This window comes from Electrona antarctica (assembly GCF_951216825.1).
Source record: "Electrona antarctica genome assembly, chromosome: 6".
Classification (NCBI taxonomy): Eukaryota; Metazoa; Chordata; class Actinopteri; order Myctophiformes; family Myctophidae; genus Electrona; species Electrona antarctica.
The window spans coordinates 41,694,459-41,715,826 of record NC_136811.1 but is presented as its reverse complement, the minus strand read 5'-3'; the positions used below and the strand labels follow the sequence as shown (position 1 = coordinate 41,715,826).

Sequence of the window (21,368 nt, the reverse complement as noted above, 5' to 3'; positions counted from 1 at the left end):
GACTGTGGCAATGGACTTTGAACACAAGTAGCTTGGCTAAATGGTATATTGGCCAAGGGGCTCGTAAAAAGAGTTACGCCTTTATGGGTCTCACCTGGGTCACAGGTGCCATAAAGTCTCCCTGACGTGTGGTTTTCTCAGGACCTTTTACTGCACTCGGGTGAAACCATGTATAAATGTTTGTGTTGTGGAATGAAGGGTCCTCACTGAGCTCATTTATCTCCATATTTAAAAAGAATTGCGATGTGATTTGAGCTCGTCGATCTGCTACTTTTGAATTTGGATCCTGAACAGTAACAGATTTGGACACAAGACATTTCCGCCCAACAGAGACGATATTTCATTTATTTGTCACATCTGCCCTGTGCAATTTTTGTTTATAAAGGCAAAAGGCAAGCGGAAAATTTGCTTTTTTAATTTCAATAGTCTTTAATGTTCAGAGCCACAAACACAATTACATCGTTAATCGCAATTATTTGTATGACAATTAATCATCAAGTATAAAAATGTCATGATCATGTCAGCCCTAGACATCAGCAGGGCTTTGATATTAATAATAAACTGTTGCTAATACAGCTAACCTGGTTAGACGTGTACTTGATGTAGTGGAGTGTGTGGAGCAGTGCTGTGCAGTTTATCCAAAGTAATAATAGAAACTCAATGATTTTTCACAATTATGTAACCGTGGAAACTTAGCAATTAATTCAAACATCCTAATGGGTCAGCCTTAATGGGTCAGCTGTTGCACCTTGACCTCATCAAATCACCATTACACAACGGTTAATATAAGTAGAAGACTGTACAGGTCATGTGCGTGCGTGCGTGCGTGCGTGCCACGTAACTCCAGAACCATTTGCCCCACCGACTTGAGTTGGCCGGATACACCGTTGTCCAGAACAGCCAGGAAATGCTCTGGCCGTCTTATGCCAGTGGACCTAATGAGCCTAAAGGCTCATACATAGTCTGGATTTTCGGTGGTTAGGTGACCACCAAACTACAACATGACGTCACAAGCCACGGTGAAGAGCAAACCACTGCCACCGCTCCAGCCCTTCTCTCTGTTTTTATTCACCACCGCTCAACGTTATTTCAGCTCCGGTGGTCAGCTCACCACCGGAGCGGTGGTCACCTCACCACCGAAAATCCAGACTATGAATAGGCCTTGAGTCCCCACACCTGTACAATTTCCAGGCTCTGCCTGAGCCATATTGCACTCTTCAGACATTCTCCACACATTCTCTCCGGTTACCACTGCACAAGGACTTACAGACGGTTAAAACGTGCTATGACAACAGATGCAACAGGTATTGCATACTATGGTGGTGGATGCATTTCCAATTTTCATTGCATCGTTCCCAATCCCAAGTAGGCCGGTGCCCGACTGGTACAGGTCTAGTATTATACTTGAATAGATCTTTATCCCACCATCAATCAGTCATAGTTAGAATAGTAGTTTGTTGTGATAAATATTTTGGTAAATAATAGAGATTATACTTTTTTTTAAATGTTAAGACAAAAGACAGCTGAACATTCAAGGCAAAAAAAGCTGATACTTTTGTGTGGGTGGAGTAATTCTTGGCATGGTCAGCTTTCACTGAGTTGGAGTTAGGACTAGTATGGCTGAGCATCGAACCAATAATTGATACCAGTATCAGCATCAGTGCACCCCCTATCTGTATGCTCAGGCCAGGAATGCCTTGAGATTGTTCCAAATGTCTGGATTAAAAACCCAGTAAGCTTACTGCGTTCTAATAATAACCCAAAATGTATTTAAACCTGCAGAGAATGGGAGTCCTCCATGGCCAGCGGGTTGAAGACCAGGCAGACTTTGAAAAGATCTACAAGAATGGTGGGTTTGTTCTTCTCTCCGAAAGTGTTGATGATTTTCAAATAATAATTTACATAATAATATTATAAGCTGGCCACGTTCTTTCTAATTACGATACGATACGATACAACTTTATTGTCAGCTTTCACTGAAATTTGCTTTGTGTCCATGACGTCACCGTTCAAGATACAGACAGGACATACACAATACATTACACATGGTACATTACAGGACACACATCACAGAAGCAGACAGGAACAAGAACAATAGAACATATCTTCTTGGTTTACCGATTTTGGTTTAAAAGCAGAACAGACTGATGTACAAAAGAGTTCTTTAGCCTGTTTTTACAGATGTTGACTGTATTTCTACTGTCCTCATAGCTGATATTGCAGTTTTCATGTGTACTTTTTCTTCTTTACTTGACCACCCTCGCATCACATCATGCAGCGTGGGCAGACAATGCCAATGCATGTGCCAAGCAGTATGCCGGTACAGGAGCCTTGAAGACAGACTTCACAAGGTGAGCTCCTGAGCAGCCAATGACGTCAAACCAGCCCCCAGTAGGACGTAAGGGCAAAATGGGCACCATGTGAATATGGCCAAACAATCTCTACTTTTGACCTGATATCAGATTCTAAAAATGTCTTCTACATCCTGACAGTTTTCTGAAAAAGCTATGTTTCTATGTCAGTGGTTCTTCGTTTTTTCAAAAATAGCAGAGCTATGAGCTTGTAGATCTGCTATTTTTCAATAGCTAAAGCATAACATAATGCTAACACCAAAAGGGGTTCCCGCCCAAAATGGGTTAAGTCCATCATGGCAGTCTAATTGATTGTTGAATAAAAGAAGAATATGAAGCATCTCTGTCGGGTGGAAACCCGAATATGTCCAAAAACTTACTTTTCAGGATTCAAGTTCAAAAACAGCGAAAGTAGCAGATCTACAAGCTCGGAACGCATTGCTCCGCGCCGCGTTTCAAGCTTGTGGATCTGCTACTTTTGATGCTTTTGTGTGAGTATGATCAAGCAGGGCGTTAATTTGCAGAAAAAACATATGGAGATGAGAGGTTTCTGCCCGACAGCAAAGATATGTACATTAGTTACACTGACTGTACTAGTGTTGATTCTTCTTTAGTATAAGCAATGTACCGTATGCAATGGCATATTTACGAGAATGTGAACAGTTATTTATATAAAATCACGACGATCATGAATACCTTCATCACTGTTTCTCAACGTCTTGTCCGGGAACCACCTGGTGTCCAAGTGGACCCTTACGAGTTTGTAAAACCATTTGAGAAATGGAACCCATTTTTGGTTCCATTTGTACAACTCGGTCACTCTGTGCCCTAAGATGCATAATAGAGGGTATGCGCGTGACATCATCACCAAACCAGGAAGTTATGCAGGAACGCCTGGCAAAAAACTACTTTCTGGCCTCGACAGCCCATACATCCAAACAGAAAAGTCCTATCTGATTGCATTTAACGACATTAAACAATGTTAAACTCACTTTGCATGTTGCTTTGCCACTCGATTTGCCACTCGATGGGCCATTCACTTTAAGCATGCGCATACCCTCTATACTGGGGGTCCTTGAAAGTGTTGATCATCATCACTGATGTAAATGTCTGTCGTCTGTCTGTCTGTCTGTCTCAGAACAGGGAAGAGGACACACTGGGGTCTGCTGATGGACGGATGGAACTCCATGATCAGATACTACAAGAACAACTTCTCTGATGGATTCAGACAGGTGTGTGTGTGTGTGTGTGTGTGTGTGTGTGTGTGTGTGTGTGTGTGTGTGTGTGTGTGTGTGTGTGCGTGTGCGTGTGCGTGTGCGCGCGTGCGCGTGCGTGCGTGTCCCTCTCTCGGCTCTCTCTCTGTTATTTATTTCCATTGAGTCCCACAGCTGTGTTTGTCAAAGTGCCTCCACATTCCCCTGCTGTGCAGAGCTGTCACAATTCCTCCTCCAAATCCTTGATTACAGTTTTGCGCTAGCAGGAAGCATCTATTTCTGTTCTTCATGGCGGTACGGGTAGATGATGATGATGATGACGAGCCTGGTGCTGAGAACAATTAAATTAAAAACATCAAAAGCTATTGATGCTTGCTCATCTACATTTTTCAGGAACATTTGAACACAAATCTCTCTTATGTGGACCCGACATTGAGAAACACTGACCCTGTGTGTAATGTTGGTCAGCTGGTTCAAACCATGCAGGCCTGTTTGGGCTATACCACCAGGTGTAGGCAACCTTAGGCACGGGTACCAACATTGGCACAGGGGAGGGTACTCGACTCACTGGCACACTGGCGTAAGTGTGTTTTAAATGTAAGTCCCCACACATCTGTATGCACATTCATTCTACATTCATTCATACTATGAACTAGGGATGGAACGATATGAAAATTACGATTATTGTGACAAAGATAATTGCAATTAACTGTTAAAACGCACTGTGAATCTAATGATCATTACAATGTCCTGATGTGATTATTTTTTTTGTAAAAGAATGGGAAAAAAGTTCAACAATCCAAATCTGGGGTGGGTGGGTGGGTGGGTGGATGTTGATATGGCACACTGACTATCAAGAAAATATAAACATGGCACTTCACTACTAGGGTAGGTACCCTCACAAAAACATGCAGTAATCCTGGTCTCTAAACTGCCTCCCCCTGGCCAGCCGGGGCTCCTGATGGAGGGGAAAGGAACTGGTCGGAATAACGTGTTCCTTCCACGCGCTACGTTCAACCAGGGAAACTCCCCCCTGGCAGGTGTAAAGGAGCGACTTGGACACTCATGCATGAAGGAAGCATGAGTCCGTTGCTCTCCCCAGGTTGGCAGAGGGTGTGTAGATTCCGGGATCACATTAGATAATTGACACAGGGGTGAAAAATGGGTTACAAAATCGTGGGATAAAAAAAAACATGGCACTTCAGGTGAAAAAAAGGTTGCAGACCCATGGACTACACTAACCCTGTGCCTCTTCCTCCACGCAGGACTCCATCGATCTGTTCCTCGGCAACTACTCAGTCGACGAGGCAGATATGACCACGCCCCTCCGTGACCCCAAAGACTGGAAGTTCCTTACAGTAAGCATGTGATAAGAAATGCTAATAATAATAAGACCGCTGTAAATGCTACGGCACAAAACACATGTTTTGGAATTAGAAACACAAGGAATAAATGTCTGCTTTAAAGAATACCACGACACTTAACACCCAAAAGAACACAGAGATAAGCACGGGCAAACCACAAACTGCCGCAAGCCTTCCTCAGCGAGTACGACAATATTTTCTAAGATTATACACACAATCTGGACAACGGATGTCATCTTTGCAGCTGTGCTGATCAAGATGGGTACTGTTTTTCCTGCCCTTTGGACGAGACATGGATCTCGCAGACCTTTCTAAATGTCCATCTCAGAATTCTTCGACAGTCCAGCAGATGGCCTGAAGCCTCATCCCCAGATAGTCGTTTACACACACACTCCATGTATAATAGGCTGACAAGAGATGGAGCACACGACTCCTCAGCTAGTCACCGAGAGGATGTCATGATTCATGTAACCCAGGGGTAACCGACCAGGGGTTCGAGAGCTACCAGTAGCTCGCAAGAGCCATCCAAGTAGATCCCGGAGTGCGCGGGTGTCAGACTGACAGGCAGCCAGTCCATCACTACCAATACACAGAACGTGCATTTAGAATAGCTCGCAGTGATGGCCCCAGACATGTGACTTAGCCATGTTTTGGCTCAGCGCAAGGAACCATTTACGGACAGGGACATGGTTAAAGAATTGCTGAATGTCACGGTGGACTGCTTGTTTTCTAACCATAAAAACAAGGAGGAATTTAATGCATTGATACAAACGTATTCAAAGACTTGAATACTTTTCACTTCAGTTTGACGAGTCCACTGATATGTCCGGGCGGTTTTCTAAAAGGGTTACATTGTGACCCTTTTAGAAACCCGCCTGGAGCTCCCAACATTCTTCAACAACGCTAAGAATGTCCACAGAACCTGTATTTACTCTCATTTTATTTGTTCTGATATTGAACTCTTCATCTCCATGCATCTCCGGCGGCGGTGGCTCAGGGGTAGAGTGCCTGGATGGTAACCGCAAGGTTGCCAGTTCGAACCCGGGCTCCCCCAGAGTTACTGTCGAAGTGTCCTTGAGCAAGACACTGAACCCCTAATTGCTCCCGATGTGCTAGTTGGTGCCTTGCATGGTTTCCGCTGCCATCGGTGTATGAATGGGTGAATGTAATGCACAATCTATGTAAAGCGCCTTGGATAAAGGTGCTATATAAATGCACCAATTACCAATTACAATTACCATGCATGCACCCGGCAGTGCAGAGTTGTGCTTGCATTTCTAGTTTGACATGTGTATAAAAATGTCTCTTTTCTTCCCCTCTTCCTAGTTGCCTATCATCATGGTGGTAGCCTTCTCCATGTGTATCATCTGTCTGCTTATGGCTGGTAAGAGTCTTCTACACCCCACCTTGTTTTCCATGTAATACATTTAACCCATTTTGACCTGAGATCAGATTCTAAAAATGTCTTCTACATCCTGACAGTTTTCTGAAAAAGCTATGTTTCTATGTCAGTCGTTCTTCGATTTTTCAAAGATAGCAGACCTACAAGCTCGTAGCGCGCCACTCGGTGGCGTGCTATGAGCTTGTAGATCTGCTATTTTTCAATAGCTAAAGCATAACATAATGCTAACACCAAAAGGGGTTCCCGCCCAAAACGGGTTAAAATAAAAGCAGGTTACAAAAGCGCTAGTCTCACATAGCCAGTCAACTATTCCACAATCTCTGAATATCTTCTATATAGAGTCTGGAACTACACCTCCCGAAATCCGAGTAATCTGTTAGTCATTTCCGTTCACAAAAATTATATTTTACAATATATTTAGAGGTTATTTTTATTTCCATTTCTGCTAAGCAGCAAGCTATACATGCTTAGATGATTTCTAATTATATTAGGATAAATGTGCGCCACTGTAAAGACAAAACGGAAGTGTGGCGGAGGCTCCACTTCCGCTTTATATTTTACTCATGGTAGAGCTTCCGTTGCTCCAGTCCAGACTGTATGACGGTAGAGCTTCCGTTGCTCCAGTCCAGACTGTATGACGGTAGAGCTTCCGTTGCTCCAGTCCAGACTGTATGACGGTAGAGCTTCCGTTGCTCCAGTCCAGACTGTATGACGGTAGAGCTTCCGTTGCTCCAGTCCAGACTGTATGACGGTAGAGCTTCCGTTGCTCCAGTCCAGACTGTATGACGGTAGAGCTTCCGTTGCTCCAGTCCAGACTGTATGACGGTAGAGCTTCCGTTGCTCCAGTCCAGACTGTATGACGGTAGAGCTTCCGTTGCTCCAGTCCAGACTGTATGACGGTAGAGCTTCCGTTGCTCCAGTCCAGACTGTATGACGGTAGAGCTTCCGTTGCTCCAGTCCAGACTGTATGACGGTAGAGCTTCCGTTGCTCCAGTCCAGACTGTATGACGGTAGAGCTTCCGTTGCTCCAGTCCAGACTGTATGACGGTAGAGCTTCCGTTGCTCCAGTCCAGACTGTATGACGGTAGAGCTTCCGTTGCTCCAGTCCAGACTGTATGACGGTAGAGCTTCCGTTGCTCCAGTCCAGACTGTATGACAGTAGAGCTTCCGTTGCTCCAGTCCAGACTGTATGACGGTAGAGCTTCCGTTGCTCCAGTCCAGACTGTATGACGGTAGAGCTTCCGTTGCTCCAGTCCAGACTGTATGACGGAAGCATTTGTAAATCGCGAGAGGCAACAGTCTGGCACCGCGAGACTATAAAAGCGCTAAAGACTACATGTAATCATTCAACACTGATTTGATTTCAGTCATTGTCATTTGGATGCCCTAGAGACCAGCATGTACTTCTCTTGGCTAACTTTGGGCTTTCTCTAAAGATCGGATTTCTACTTAGTCGTGCGGTGGCATCATACACTGAAAATAGCTGATCTACAAGCTAGCAAGATAATAATAATACGCATCAATACAGCATGGAATTGTGGACACAATCTTATCCAACGACAACAAAATATTCGTTCGTTTTTGGCTTGAGAGGTTGAATGTCATCAAATGGTGGTCCGTGGCTCAAATGCTGAATACATAATGGTCCTTGAGATGAAAAGGGTTGAAGTGGACAAGAGATCCAGTAGAATGAAGAAATGTAATTTTATGCTCAGCTGTGTGAGCGAGTCGCGCTCCGAAAATAGCAGATGTACAAGCTCACAGCGCGTCAAAATGAACACTGGTTGGGGAGTCACTGACTGGATGTTTTCCCACACATTGCAGGCGACACATGGACCGAGACCTTGGCCTACGTGCTGTTCTGGGGCACGGCCAGTGTGGTGACGGCCGGCGTCATCCTCTTCAACGGCCGGGACTTTGTGGACGCGCCAAAGCTGGTGCAGAAGGAAAAGATGGATTGAATGTGTGTGTGTGGAAAGCAGCTGGGCCCCGCCGACCTCTCCTTCTCCTCATCCTCCTCCTCCACGTCATCATCGCTTTACCCCCAGCACCAGCGGGCCTGGAGCCTGTACTGACTTCACCCGAGATGCGGGGGGGTTCAGGTTAGAGGTTTGGAGGAAAGGAGAGGGACAATGCATTCTCACAACACCCGTGCCGTCGAGTTGGGACGGATTTTTTACCATACGGCAGCGTTTTACACGAGGGGACGACCCCGCAACGTCCCATGTTGACAGGGCATGTGATTTTTAAGATTCTGTCGCTATATCGGTACGCAACATATATACGGTTTGCCGAGTCGGCTGAAGCGACGTTTCGCCGCGGCCACTTCCCTCGCCTGACGGCTTGTCCGGGCGGTGCCTCGTGTTGTCTCCGTATGGTCCGATGTTGTCCCAAGCTGTCTGTCACCATCTACTACTGGAGAGTGAGAATTGTTTTTGGAGAGGAGCGTGTCGCATGCGGGCGAGAAGGAGGTCATGTGTAAGACATTGCTGAGCAGACTGATTATGCATTGGCCTGCTGCTGTCCACACACCATTCACATGAAATACTCTGGATGGATGGGGGGGGGGGCTGACCCCCCCTGTCCATATAGGTTTTACTGTATAGGCTGTACCTTCCCATTTCAATGGAATTCATGCAATTCAAGGACTCCCATGCAAAGAAAAACTGGGAAAAAAAACTGAAAAAAATATTTGTAAGGGATCTATGTATTGTTATTTTTCTTGTCTCTTTAATTTTCATTTACTGTTGCCAATATTATGCCATATCCTTGCTTGTTGCCAATATGCATAAATATATATATATATATATAGAGTTATGTATTGTGCCCTTAGTGGCTGATGTCAAACCAATCTGCTGTGTCTTAGAAGGGCAGCTGTTCCGTGGGACAGGATGATCTGCCCCGTTCCGTTCCCTTGAAGGTTAGCTGTCTCAGTGCGGGGGTCGGGGGAAATTATATGAATCGTTTTTAACTGTTTTGTAGGTGGTGTACCAACGCCACCACTGTGTGTCATTTTGTCCATGGCTTATTTCAAGTGCATAGATGACAATTTACAAATGAGCATGAGATCTCTGGAAACTGAACCGAGTTGCTCTGCTGGGTGAATTTAACCCATTTAGGCCTGACCTCGAAATTTAAAAAATGTCTCCAGTTTTCTGAGATAAATATTTTCACGATTTAAAAAAAATAGCAGACCTACAAGATCGTAGCGCGCCACTCGGTGGCGCGCTATGAGCCTGTAGATCTGCTATTTTTCAATAGCTAAATTATAACAATGTTTAAAACACCAAAAGGGGTTCCCGTCCCAAAATGGGTTAAACAATTGGATTTTCTCCTTGAGCCTACATTTATGCTTCTGTGGAAAAAGTGTCCTGCGCCAACTGAAAAGTCAATAATTTTTCTGTTGAACGTTTTTTTTGTTGTCTAGTGACATTTGTCACGTGCGACCGTGACACTTTTTCCACAGAGGCAAAACTTGGGCTTTACACTACCTTAGACTCTACATGAATGTATTTCTGTGATCTAGCCTTCCACCCTGCAAGGAAGAACAACTGAAAAACGTACTTCATTGGGTAGAACAGCTTTGCACGCTGTCTGGAAGATCAGAACACAGTCATAGGCAAGGCATTTCATCAGCACTCCAGTCTCATGAATGGAGCAACACTTGACCAGTACAACCAGTGGTTCTCAACTCCGGTCCTGATGGACCAGATGACTGCACGTTTTTCCTTTATTGTATACTATTATGAATAATTCACATGATGTCCGTGATCTACATCAGTGATTTCCAACCTGGGGTCTGGTCTGGGCCCCACTTGGGTTGGGTCGGGGGGGTGGGCCAAAGATCATTGGGGGGCTCGTCATTGTGAGGAGCTGGACCAATAACTTGCTGATTTGGTCTGCTTTCAACTTGGAATCTCTGTTTTGGGCATGTCATTGGAAAATTGAAAATCACATTCAACTCTATTTTCAACCAAAGAATAAATCAAAATGTGCAGGTCTCAGCTTTTGTCTGTTGTAAGAAGGGGGGTCTCCAAGGAAAGAAAGGTTGGGAATCGCTGGTTTAAATCAATACTCGGGGGGGGGGGGGGGCCTTTGGGAACCGCAGTGGAGAACCACTGCTGAAGAAGGCTATAAGTCAGCCCTGACGCTGACTAATGTCTTCTTGGAACAAACGGGACCAATGTCCAATAGTTCAAGACCACGACTTTTGATGGTTCCTAATTCCTTTGAGGAAGGACCTCATGGTGTCATTGCTGCAGGGTGCGGAGAAATGGATCCAATGGTGGCATGTCTACTGTGTGCTCGGTTTCGCTGTCTGTCTGCCTGCCTCTCAATGCTCTATTGCAGGGGTTCTCAACCCGTGGGTCGCGACCCCTCGGGGGGTCGCCAAATTATTTTAGTGGGTCCCCAAATTATTTTCCAAAAAAAAATTGACGATTTTTCAAAAATAGCAGACCTACAAGCTCGTAGCGCGCCACTCGGTGGCGCGTTATGAGCTTGTAGATCTGCTATTTTTCAATAGCTAGATTATAACATAATGCTTAAAACACCAAAAGGGGTTCCCGCCCAAAATGGTTTAAGGTTATTGTAGCAGTCAATTTATTTTGGGCGTCGGGAGTGGGCGGGGCGGGGGTCCCGAGACATTGCCAAAGCATTTCCGGGGGTCCCCGGCCAAAAACGTTGAGAAACCCTGCTCTATTGTGCCTCTCGCTCATTCCCGGACTGACTGGCCCCCACCCTCAGTCATGGCATGGTGTGCACCAAAAACAGGAAATCTACATACAAGAGAGAAAGTGAAGGTTGTAGCCAGGTTTATACTTGTCATATGACCATTTGCCTGGTTCCAATTCAATTTACCTCTGTCATTGGGGTGGTGCTACTGTCCCAACAGTTATTAGGGTGGCCATAAAGTTAGTTCATGAGGGAGAGACTTGGGGCTGGGCGATATGACTTCTAATCAATATTACGATTATTTCAAACGTTAAGATTTTTTTTAAATTGATCTACAAGCTCACAGTGTGGCTGTTAATTCAATTCAACCATTGTTCCACAGTATAGGCTAATACAGGGTTCCTGTATGTGGTTCATCAGACTAATCAATCTAGTCGATCACATTAATTGTCGTTGTGTAATAAGAAATAAAAGTATATCAAAAACTGCTCCTTGATTATTCGATTTACTTACACATGAGCAAGATTAAGCTGGTTATTTGTTCTAAATATTTTGATATATATTCAGTTAAAGGAGCATTCAGTGATTTGAGTGATTTGGAAAACCACCCAGTCCGCCCCGGTAACAATGTGCACATGCACACTCTACAGTGGGGGGAAGTGCAACAGGCCAACAGCATGTGCACCAAGGCCCGCCCCCACTCGATCATGATTGGAGGAAGGCCCCTCTCATCCTGATTGGATGAAGGTTTTGCCACCCGCCACCAAAACTGAAACTAGGGGTTTTTTTTAGCCCAGGGGCTCACTGGGGACAGGGAGGAACTCCTTATATGGTCAGCACACTCTATAGTAGGGAGGATTATCCAGAAAAAAAGGAAAAAGAAGTGATATTTAGATTAAGTCAAATCACTGAATATACCTTTAATTGCCCAGCCCTAATGTCTATAATCAAAAAGCAGATCCGTCACACCGCTCCTCTGAGGTCAAGAGTGGGACGTGAGAATGAGGAATCACATTATGTGTTTGTTCTCTCCTGTAAAATGAAAAAGACATAATAGAGAATTGAGGAATCAAATGTAATGCTGAACATAACTGAGGACATTCCAGTCCTGCCGCCCAGCAGTGTCTTTTCTTTCCACTGGTCATAAACGATGACATTTCAAATGTGGTCCAGTAATAAACAGCAGGTGATTAGTACTACTGTAATGTAGTTATTTGTGTGTGGTTGTCTTTTGTTTTGGGGGTATGAAGAATTTGGACCCAGGACACGAGTATTCTATTCAAATTAAAGGCTAGTTATTGCCTGGTACAGTTTTGAAATTCTGCCATAGCAATAGGTATTGGGGGCCCTCATTTGATTATGTTTAATGATTTGTTATTATTGTTTGTGAACAATGGCACCGGTGGTTGGCAGGGGTGCGTAGCATTGTCCGATGTCCCAATAATTCAACATATCCTACCCCTAACCTATACCGCATGTGGAAGCCAAGGGGGGGGGGGGTCTTCTTCCGGCCGCGTACAGGCACGTAGTAAATCTAGTACATTATGTGAAAGATGTCATTACTTCCACATTGTTTAGCCTTTTGTTTTCTTAGGTACTCCTGACATAATTCCATGACGGTTAGTTAGCTTGTTTGCTCGCTTGGGGGATAAGGAAGAGGGAAAAAACAGCTTAACATGCCAATCCAGATTAGCATTAACAACCAGACAAACATAACCAGAGGGACATGCTGGCTGTGCTGAGCAGCTGGAGGTTGACCAATTAAGACTCGTTTTGTGTCAATTAATACAGTGTTGGACCAAAGGTCTTAGGTGATCCCCTGTGTAGGCCTAAATGAGTGGATAAATGGTATTTCTAAAAGTAGAATTTGAAGACTAACTTGCTTTTGTACAATATCAAGAAACGAATGAAATACATAAATAATATCGTAGCATCCCACGGTGTGTGTTGGACAGAGGAAGGACTTCCCAGCATGCCTCATTGTCTCCACCAGGCCGAAGGCATGGGGAGAGAGTATGTTTTGCACTCCGTCCGTGTGTGTGTCCTTCCTTCCTTCCTTCCGTCCGTCCTTCCGTCCGTCCGTCCGTTATCAGCTAATCTCCAGTACCGTTGGCCCGATCCATGCCAAACTTTGCAAACACACTCCATGGATGCCAACGACGAACCTCTGCCCCAAATATTCCTCAACGGCCTGTTATAGCGCCACCATGAGGCCGATTTAGGCAAAACACATTTCTGTAGATTACTCGTACACATTTTATCCATACATCACACAATTCGGTATACACTATCTCCATAGTCATGTGATCAACACAGATCTGCACAATTTCCCATCTTCCATCCTGATTGGCTAATATTGGCTTCCAAAGCTCACATGATTGGTCCGTTTCGAACAAAATGCCACAAATCACAAACACAGTGTGCAATTTCCGTGAAATTATACACGCACATTTCCACTAGGCCAAGGACGACATGCCACTCATTCTTTTCCAAATCAGCCTCATGGTGGCGCTATAACAGGCCAATTCCTGTTTTTAGCTATAACTTCATCAATCTGTATACAACTTATGTATGCGCACTCCCTAGAGGCCATGGAAAAACATTGTCCCTGCATCCCTCCACATCTGCCGGTTATAGCGCCACCATGAGGCCGATTTCTGCTAAACACATTGCTTATGTTAGTCGCACAGATTTCATCCAAATCTCACGCAAATCGGTACACATGATCTCTGTAGTCATGTGATCAAGACGAGTCTGTTGGATTTATCAGATTCTGCACTGATTGGCTATCATTGCCTTCTAAAGTTTTCAGGAGTGGCCCGTTTCGTTCAAAATGATCGTCCTGCTCATCCAGAATTCTATCCTCAGAGATTCGATTCGAGTGATCTGGCTCTGCATTTCCTCAACAAAATGAAGAAAATTGTTGCAAAAAACAAACAAACAAAAAAACCTGTTTATATTACTCCTAAACATTTTGCCAAACATCTCACACACTCCTATCGTCCTGGTGGAGACCTGTGCCCAGAAGGGCACTTTTTCTAGTTAGGGACCAAGAAGTCACGCAGTGACTTTGGTCACTCTTTGTTTTTGTGTTTATTTTTCTCCTTCTTCTTCTCCTTCTTCTTCTTCTTCTCCTTCCGCCAAAAATAGCTGTTCTGACTGAATGGTGCAGTCGGTTTTCGCGAAACGCGGTAATCTGGTAGAGGGCCATGCCAAACGGTGAATATGCGACGCCCAAGACGATTGGCCAAATGGTGGCGCTATAGCGCTCAATTTAAAATGCTAACTTTGAACGTGCATAGCTCATGAACCGTTTGACCGTTGGCAATGACACTTTGATACCCATATGCGTCTCCTCGTGCTGAACAACTTTCGTGTTCTGACTTTTGACCTCTGACCTTTAGATCACCCGCCATTTTGAATTATATGATCAGTACTTTATTTTATTCTCCTTCTGCCAAAAATAGCTGTTCTGACTGAACCGTGCAGTCGGTTTGCGCAAAACTTGTCAACATGATAGAGGACCATGCCAAAACGGTGACTATGCGAAGCCCATCACGATTGGCCAAACGGTGGCGCTATAGCACTCAATTGATGCAAAACTTGCAAAACTTGCAAACTTTGAACGTGCATATCTCATGAACCGTTTGACCGTTGGCAATGACACTTTGATACACATATGTGTCTCCTCATGCCGAACAACTTCCGAGTTCTGACTTTTGACCTCTGACCTTTAGATCACCCGCCATTTTGAATTATTTGAAAAACAGTTCAAATGTAACTCCTCCCAGAATCTTTGCTCAAAATGCACGAAAACTTCTACACGTGAACTTTGGACCTATACGGACAAATAATCGTAGCACATTTTTGTTAAGTGAAAAAATGAAGTTTTTATGAGCCAATGAAAATTGCTGTTTTGTGAAAATTATTCTTCTGCCTCTAATACACACACATGCTTATGTCACTTTACTATGCGAAGCCCATCACGATTGGCCAAATGGTGGCGCTATAGCACTCAATTGATGCAAAACTTGCAAACTTGCAAACTTTGAACGTGCATATCTCATGAACCGTTTGACCGTTGGCAATGACACTTTGATACACATATGTGTCTCCTCATGCCGAACAACTTTCGTGTTCTGACTTTTGACCTCTGACCTTTAGATCACCCGCCATTTTGAATTATATGAAAAACAGTTCAAATGTAACTCCTCCCAGAATCTTTGCTCAAAATGCACGAAAACTTCTACACGTGAACTTTGGACCTATACGGACAAATAATCGTAGCACATTTTTTCTAAGTGAAAAAATGAAGTTTTTATGAGCCAATGAAAATTGCGCGCGCACGCACACACACACACACACACACTAAAGTTTATACTGAATGATGTTACTGTTTAGAATGAGTCAACTGACTGTGTCTGCATAGCTCAGTTGGTAGAGCTCTCGCCGTTGGACCACAAGGTTGTGTGTTCAAATCCCGGTAAAGACAACTCAGTGTATCCATTGTGTGCTGCAAGATTTGTGATGACTCAACTATATAAATATTGAAATAGATTACATTTGACCCATCAGGCACTAGGACATGGCATCACAATAATAGAGATACTAGTAACTGAAATAGTGTAATAAGTCTCATAGTGTAATAAGTGTAATAGTGTAATTGTGTAATATTGAAATAGTGTATTGAGTCAAATTTTTTAATAGTGTAATAAGTGTATTTAGTGTAATAGTGTAATAGTGTAATAGTAGTGTAATAGTGTAATAAGTGCAATGTGTAATACCGTACTGTACTGTACCATACTGTGCTGTACCGTATTGTACCATATGGTACTGTACTGTACTGTACTGTACTGTACTGTACTGTACTGTACTGCACCGTACTGTACTGTACTGCACCATACTGTACTGTACTGTACCATACTGTACCATACTGTACCGTACTGTACCGTACCGTACCGTACCGGGACATGTTATGAGCATGTAGATCTGCTAATTTCTAAAAGTCTGAGTACTTATGCTGAACTAACACTGAATGATTTTCCTGTTAACAATGGAGTATCTGATTGTCTCCGTGTAGCTCAGTCAGTTGAGCTCTTGCCCTTGGACCGCAAGGTTGTGTGTTCAAATCCAGCTACTGACAACTCAGCTTGTCAGTCTTATTTGTACATATTGTTGAACGCCCTGTGGGCTATATCAGTGAGATCAATAACTTTAAAGACTGGTGTGATAATAGCCACCTTATGTTAAACACCACAAAAACTAAAGAGATGATCTTCAATCCAAATCCATGGTTATGAACGAATGTCTGCCTAACACACACACGCATGCAGCCACGCACGCACGCACGCACGCACGCACGCACACACACACACACACACACACACAAAGAGAAGTTTGCACGCACGCACGCACGCACGCACGCACGCACGCACGCGCACACACACACACAAAGAGAAGTTTGTACGCACGCAGGCAGGCAGGCAGGCAGGCACGCACACACACACACACACACACACACACACTTTAACTGTGCGTGAAAACACACTGTAGTAATGGATAAAGACATGCCCAAAATGAGGACACACCTTCTTGTTACCAAATCAGTAAATGGTTTTACAGTTTACAATGTATTCACTGATTGTCTCTGTGTAGGTCAGTCAGTAGAGCTCCCGCCTTCGGTCCACAAGGTTGTGAGTTCAAATCCCGGTACCGACAACTCAGCTCGTCAGTCTCATTTGTGCGTGTTGTTCTTATTGCGCATTGTTCTTCTTCTATCTTGGTCCCGCTTTATCGCTGCTTGCAGCTATATTTTACATTATTATTGTCTCCACCAGGCCGAAGGCATGGGGAGAGAGTATGTTTTGCACTCCGTCCGTGTGTGTGTGTGTCCTTCCGTCCGTCCTTCTGTCCGTCCGTTATCAGCTAATCTCCGGCACCGTTGGCCCGATCAATGCCAAACTTTGCACACACACTCCCTGGATGCCAACGATGAACCTCTGCCCCACATTTTCCAGAACGGCCTGTTATAGCGCCACCATGAGGCAGCTTTTCACATTGTTTACCTAAAACTGCACCGATCTGCGTGATACGTTGCATGCACACTCCGTAGAGGCCAAGGACAAACCTTTGACCTGCATTTTCCGCATCTGCCTTTTATAGCGCCACCAGGAGGCCGACTTTTGTAAAACACATTTTTTGATATTACTCCTCCAGATTCTGTCCAAAAATCTCACAAATCGTTACACAGTATCTCTATGGTCATGTGCTCAAGTCGGATCTGTCCGATATTTCATATTCCATCCTAATTGGCTATAATTGGCTTTCACAGTTTGCAAGATTGCCCCGTTTTGAACAAAAGCCTCAAATCATGAACGCAGCATGCAATTTACGTGAAATCTTTCACACATTTTCTTACTAGGCTGAGGAATATATCCCACCCTTTTCACATTGGCCTGTTATAGCGCCACCAACAGGTTGATTTTTGCAAAACACATTTTTGGAACAAAATGCTTAAAAAACATGTTTATATTAATCCTAAACATTTTGCCAAACATCTCACACAGTCCTATCCTCCTGGTGGAGACCTGTGCCCAGAAGGGCACTTTTTCTAGTTATTATTGTTTTTTAATTTTATTGTCATTTAATTAAAGTAAGTTCACCTTGTTGGGAGAGAAATCTGTGAGTTTCATTGTGCTGGGTCAAGATCAAAAGGAATAGTCAACACAACAGCTTGCTGCTCCACACGTAGGCCTAATTTGCAGACCTTCTTAAAACACATTTTGTGCCCAAGACGTCTGTGGACGTCTTTGGTATTACCGCACGTGCATAGCCCAAGACGTCTGTGGACGTCTTTGAAAAAAAAATATATATATATATTTTTTTTTTTATTCAAAAAAAATTAAACAATGATTTTTTTTTTGATACGTGGTGCCAAAGTTTGTGTTTTCGCCATTGAGAATGCATTTGGCGTTTAAATTAAATAACTCAGAAACTATAAAACATTTCAAAGTAAAAAGTTCCAGCATGTGTCTCCACAGTCAGCTGAATTATAATAAGGCCTGTCTGACGTAATGAAATCATGTCTGACGTAATGAAATCACACCCGGGTGAACAGGGTGAACATAGCAACCATGCTCATTTTTTCTGCACAAAAAAGCCAGTTGTAGGAGTGGTTTACACCACTCAAAAAATGTGAATGGATTTTCTAGGTGAAAGTGATTTTTGGGCAGTTTTGCGTGGGCTCTCAATTGTAACTTGCTTTGTCCTGCACATGACCTGAATGAAAGTATAGCCAACACATAGGCCTACTGTAAGTGTAACATTTTTGTGAACATTGTATACTGTCATGGGGCAGCCCGTACCCTATAGACAATATATCAAGGACCCACACAGACCACACAGCTACCATAAGTCAAATTGATCAATTGACAAACCAGCCGGATTGGAAGTGACGGTTCATATATTGTACAAATGGCATTTTAGTAATTTAACACAGTGATTGAAAGAGTTTTAAATATGTGTGTGTATTATTGACACTGAGGTTGAATAATGTGTTGGTCACCTGTCTGCTGGCACCCCTCTAGATTGGACGCTGCAAAGTACTGTAGAGGAGGAGGGTTTGTTCATGTTTGTATTATGTTTGATCTGATTTATGTTAATGCTCTGTAAATGAATTGGGCTCACAAAGGTTTATTACACAAACAGGAACATATATAGTGCTGGATCATAATGACGTGACAATAAGATATGAGACAGAAGAACGTGCCTACTGCAGGTTAACCCTTATGGTTATAACATTAGACATAGTGACATGTTTAAGCATTTATTTCATATTTATATGTCTATCAGCTCTGACATTTATTTCAGACCTGCTCTAACATGACATGAATAATAATATAGCTTCAGATTATTTTAGACAGAAAATTAAAAAACGTCAGAGCGTGACCTTTTTACATTAAAGTCACGCCATGACGTAATATTAATCCTATATTACGTCAATATCTGAGGTAATCCAAGTCTCTGCCAGACGTCAAGGGGCGAGGTAATAATAATGAGACAATGTTGACTGCAGCAAGGCTGACCTTGCTGCCGCCGAGATGTCTCTCGTAGCCCATCTATAAAGTATGCTACAGTACAGGCAGTACACAATATCACAAGTTGGAGTACACAGACATGGGCAACTCATAACAGTCAGTGCCCTCTTTTGTTTTGAAAAAACAACTACTCTGATGCTGTGTTGATACAGTGCGGAAATACGTCGCAGTCACACAGGAGAGAGAGAGAGAGAGAGAGAGAAACAAAGAAACAGAGGGGAAGAAATCAAGAAATCCAACGCTACATATTAAAAAAGAAAACACATTAAAACATCATAACAGTTTATAAATTCTGTTAAAGTATAGTAATGTGTAAGATTACTCATAGGTCTTGATTAGCCGTGTTTGATTTAATTGATTACCACTTATTGATTTAGGGATGCAAACCCCACCAGTTTAAGAGCAGGAATGCTGCAGGTGAAGTAAAGTTCAGTTTGACTTGAGGCTAGCCAAGAAGAACATCAGGGGAGAGCTGTGAGCCACGGCCTCATTGAAGGAGGCATAGCCTGTAGCAGTGTTCTTAAAGGGGCATTCCACTCATTTTCAACATTTTTCTATGTCATTAATATAGCTTAGAGCTGTTGTGGAAATAATAAAAAAGTCCCCCCCATTCTGTGTTTCCTAGAACTGGAGGTCTGGAAAAAAACATTAACATGGTGAAACACATCTTGATGATGTCATCAAGATGTGTTTCACCATGTTAATGGTTTTTTTCATAATTACAGTTCTAGGAAAAACAGAATGGGGGGGACTTTTTTATTATTTCCACACAACAGCTCTAAGCTATATTAATGACATAGTAAAATGTTGAAAATGAGTGGAATTCTCCTTTAAGATCCTGTTTGTTTTTCTTAAAGTTTAGCCTTCAAGTGTTTTGTTTCCCGTTTTTGGAAAGTTTTTGGCCAGTATTATTATTTTTTGTCACCGGCTTGTCTTGAACTTTTTGAGGTAAATAAAATTCCTAGAGCTAGGCTATACTCATGAGTGAGCTGCTCTTCTGGACACAATTTGTGTTCCTAAAGAAAGCCCTTAGTTACGACTCTGATCAGGAGCCCACCGGTAATGTTTTGCATTGATGTCAGCAGTGTGATGACCAAGCACAATAAGATAATAACTCTGAGCCAACATCAGTGTAGTTTCCCAGAGGAGAACATGATGTTTTGGTGTCTGAATGCACATGCCTGCAGGTCCTAGTAAGGTGCCTCTAATAAAACTTCATGTATTGGTTCTTCACACTTTGGCAAACTGAAGCTGGAAATTACACACAAGTTTGAAATATGTGGAATTCATGTGTCACATCACACAGAAAAACCAAAAGTCCACTTCGAGAATGATGCAAGGATACAAAACACATTGAAGAGTGACCACTGTGATATCTGCATACTTAATTCCCCCATTATATTGAAATGCCCGGTCGGCTTCAGGTCATCTTATAGCTGGGGTCCCTGGACCTCACGTTGAGAACTAGAGCCATAGAGAGGACAGCAAAGGTAGTCCACTGGGACTGGGAGTAGAATTTGCCTTGTGTGCAGATAAGGTGCCCACATGTGACAGCAATTAATCTCTGCCGAGGCCAGCCACTCTTATTGGTGAGGAGCAGCTACGGTCAGTGTCTTCAACGGTATATTCCAGTAGGCTACCACCAGGAGTGTTCTGAAGTGGTTCACAAAATGGGGGTTCCAGAGAGTCGCCAGGTAAATCTATCTATAAACTAGAACTGCACTCTGTCGAGTGCCTACTTGCTTGTTGCACACAAGTGCTAGTGTGCAAGCAGAGCGTGCAAGTACTGTAGACCGCTACAAACGTTCAAATCTCAGCCTCTCTGTGAAAGAACGTTTGCAATATTGAATTATTAGGTTTAGCTATTGGCTACGTACCTTGCTTTTGGAGGAAAAAACGTATTATTTTGAAGTATGGTAATGATTACTTATGCCTGTTATGGCAGTGGTGTCAGATTACATACATGTATACATAGGGGCATTACCTTTAGTCCACTCGACACTGAAACATGTCATCGTTACGTCACCATCGATAACCACTCGACACTGAAACATGTCATCGTTACGTCACCATCGATAACCACTCGACACTGAAACATGTCATCGTTACGTCACCATCGATAACCAATTATACCCTGGCATTGGTACATATATTCATCACGTCATATGCTCATATGTCTATATATGTGTCTATGTCTATTAGGCATGTAACGATATATCGTATACGTATATCGATATATATCGATATTAATCCCGACGATATGAATG

The 21,368-nt window shown here is 43.3% G+C and overlaps 1 protein-coding gene across 1 annotated transcript in view; it reads left to right on the top strand.

Moving 5' to 3' along the window:
* Positions 1-11,492, top strand: part of sacm1lb (SAC1 like phosphatidylinositide phosphatase b) — a 29,715-nt gene extending 18,223 nt beyond the window's left edge. Inside the window, exons 15-20 of the mRNA XM_079504120.1 lie at positions 1,783-1,849; positions 2,279-2,351; positions 3,490-3,583; positions 4,831-4,923; positions 6,256-6,313; positions 8,156-11,492. Of these exons, the coding sequence (XP_079360246.1) occupies positions 1,783-1,849; positions 2,279-2,351; positions 3,490-3,583; positions 4,831-4,923; positions 6,256-6,313; positions 8,156-8,292 (522 nt within the window). The 3' untranslated portion in view covers positions 8,293-11,492. The remainder of the gene's footprint in view (positions 1-1,782; positions 1,850-2,278; positions 2,352-3,489; positions 3,584-4,830; positions 4,924-6,255; positions 6,314-8,155) is intronic.
* The last annotated feature ends 9,876 nt before the right edge of the window (positions 11,493-21,368 follow it).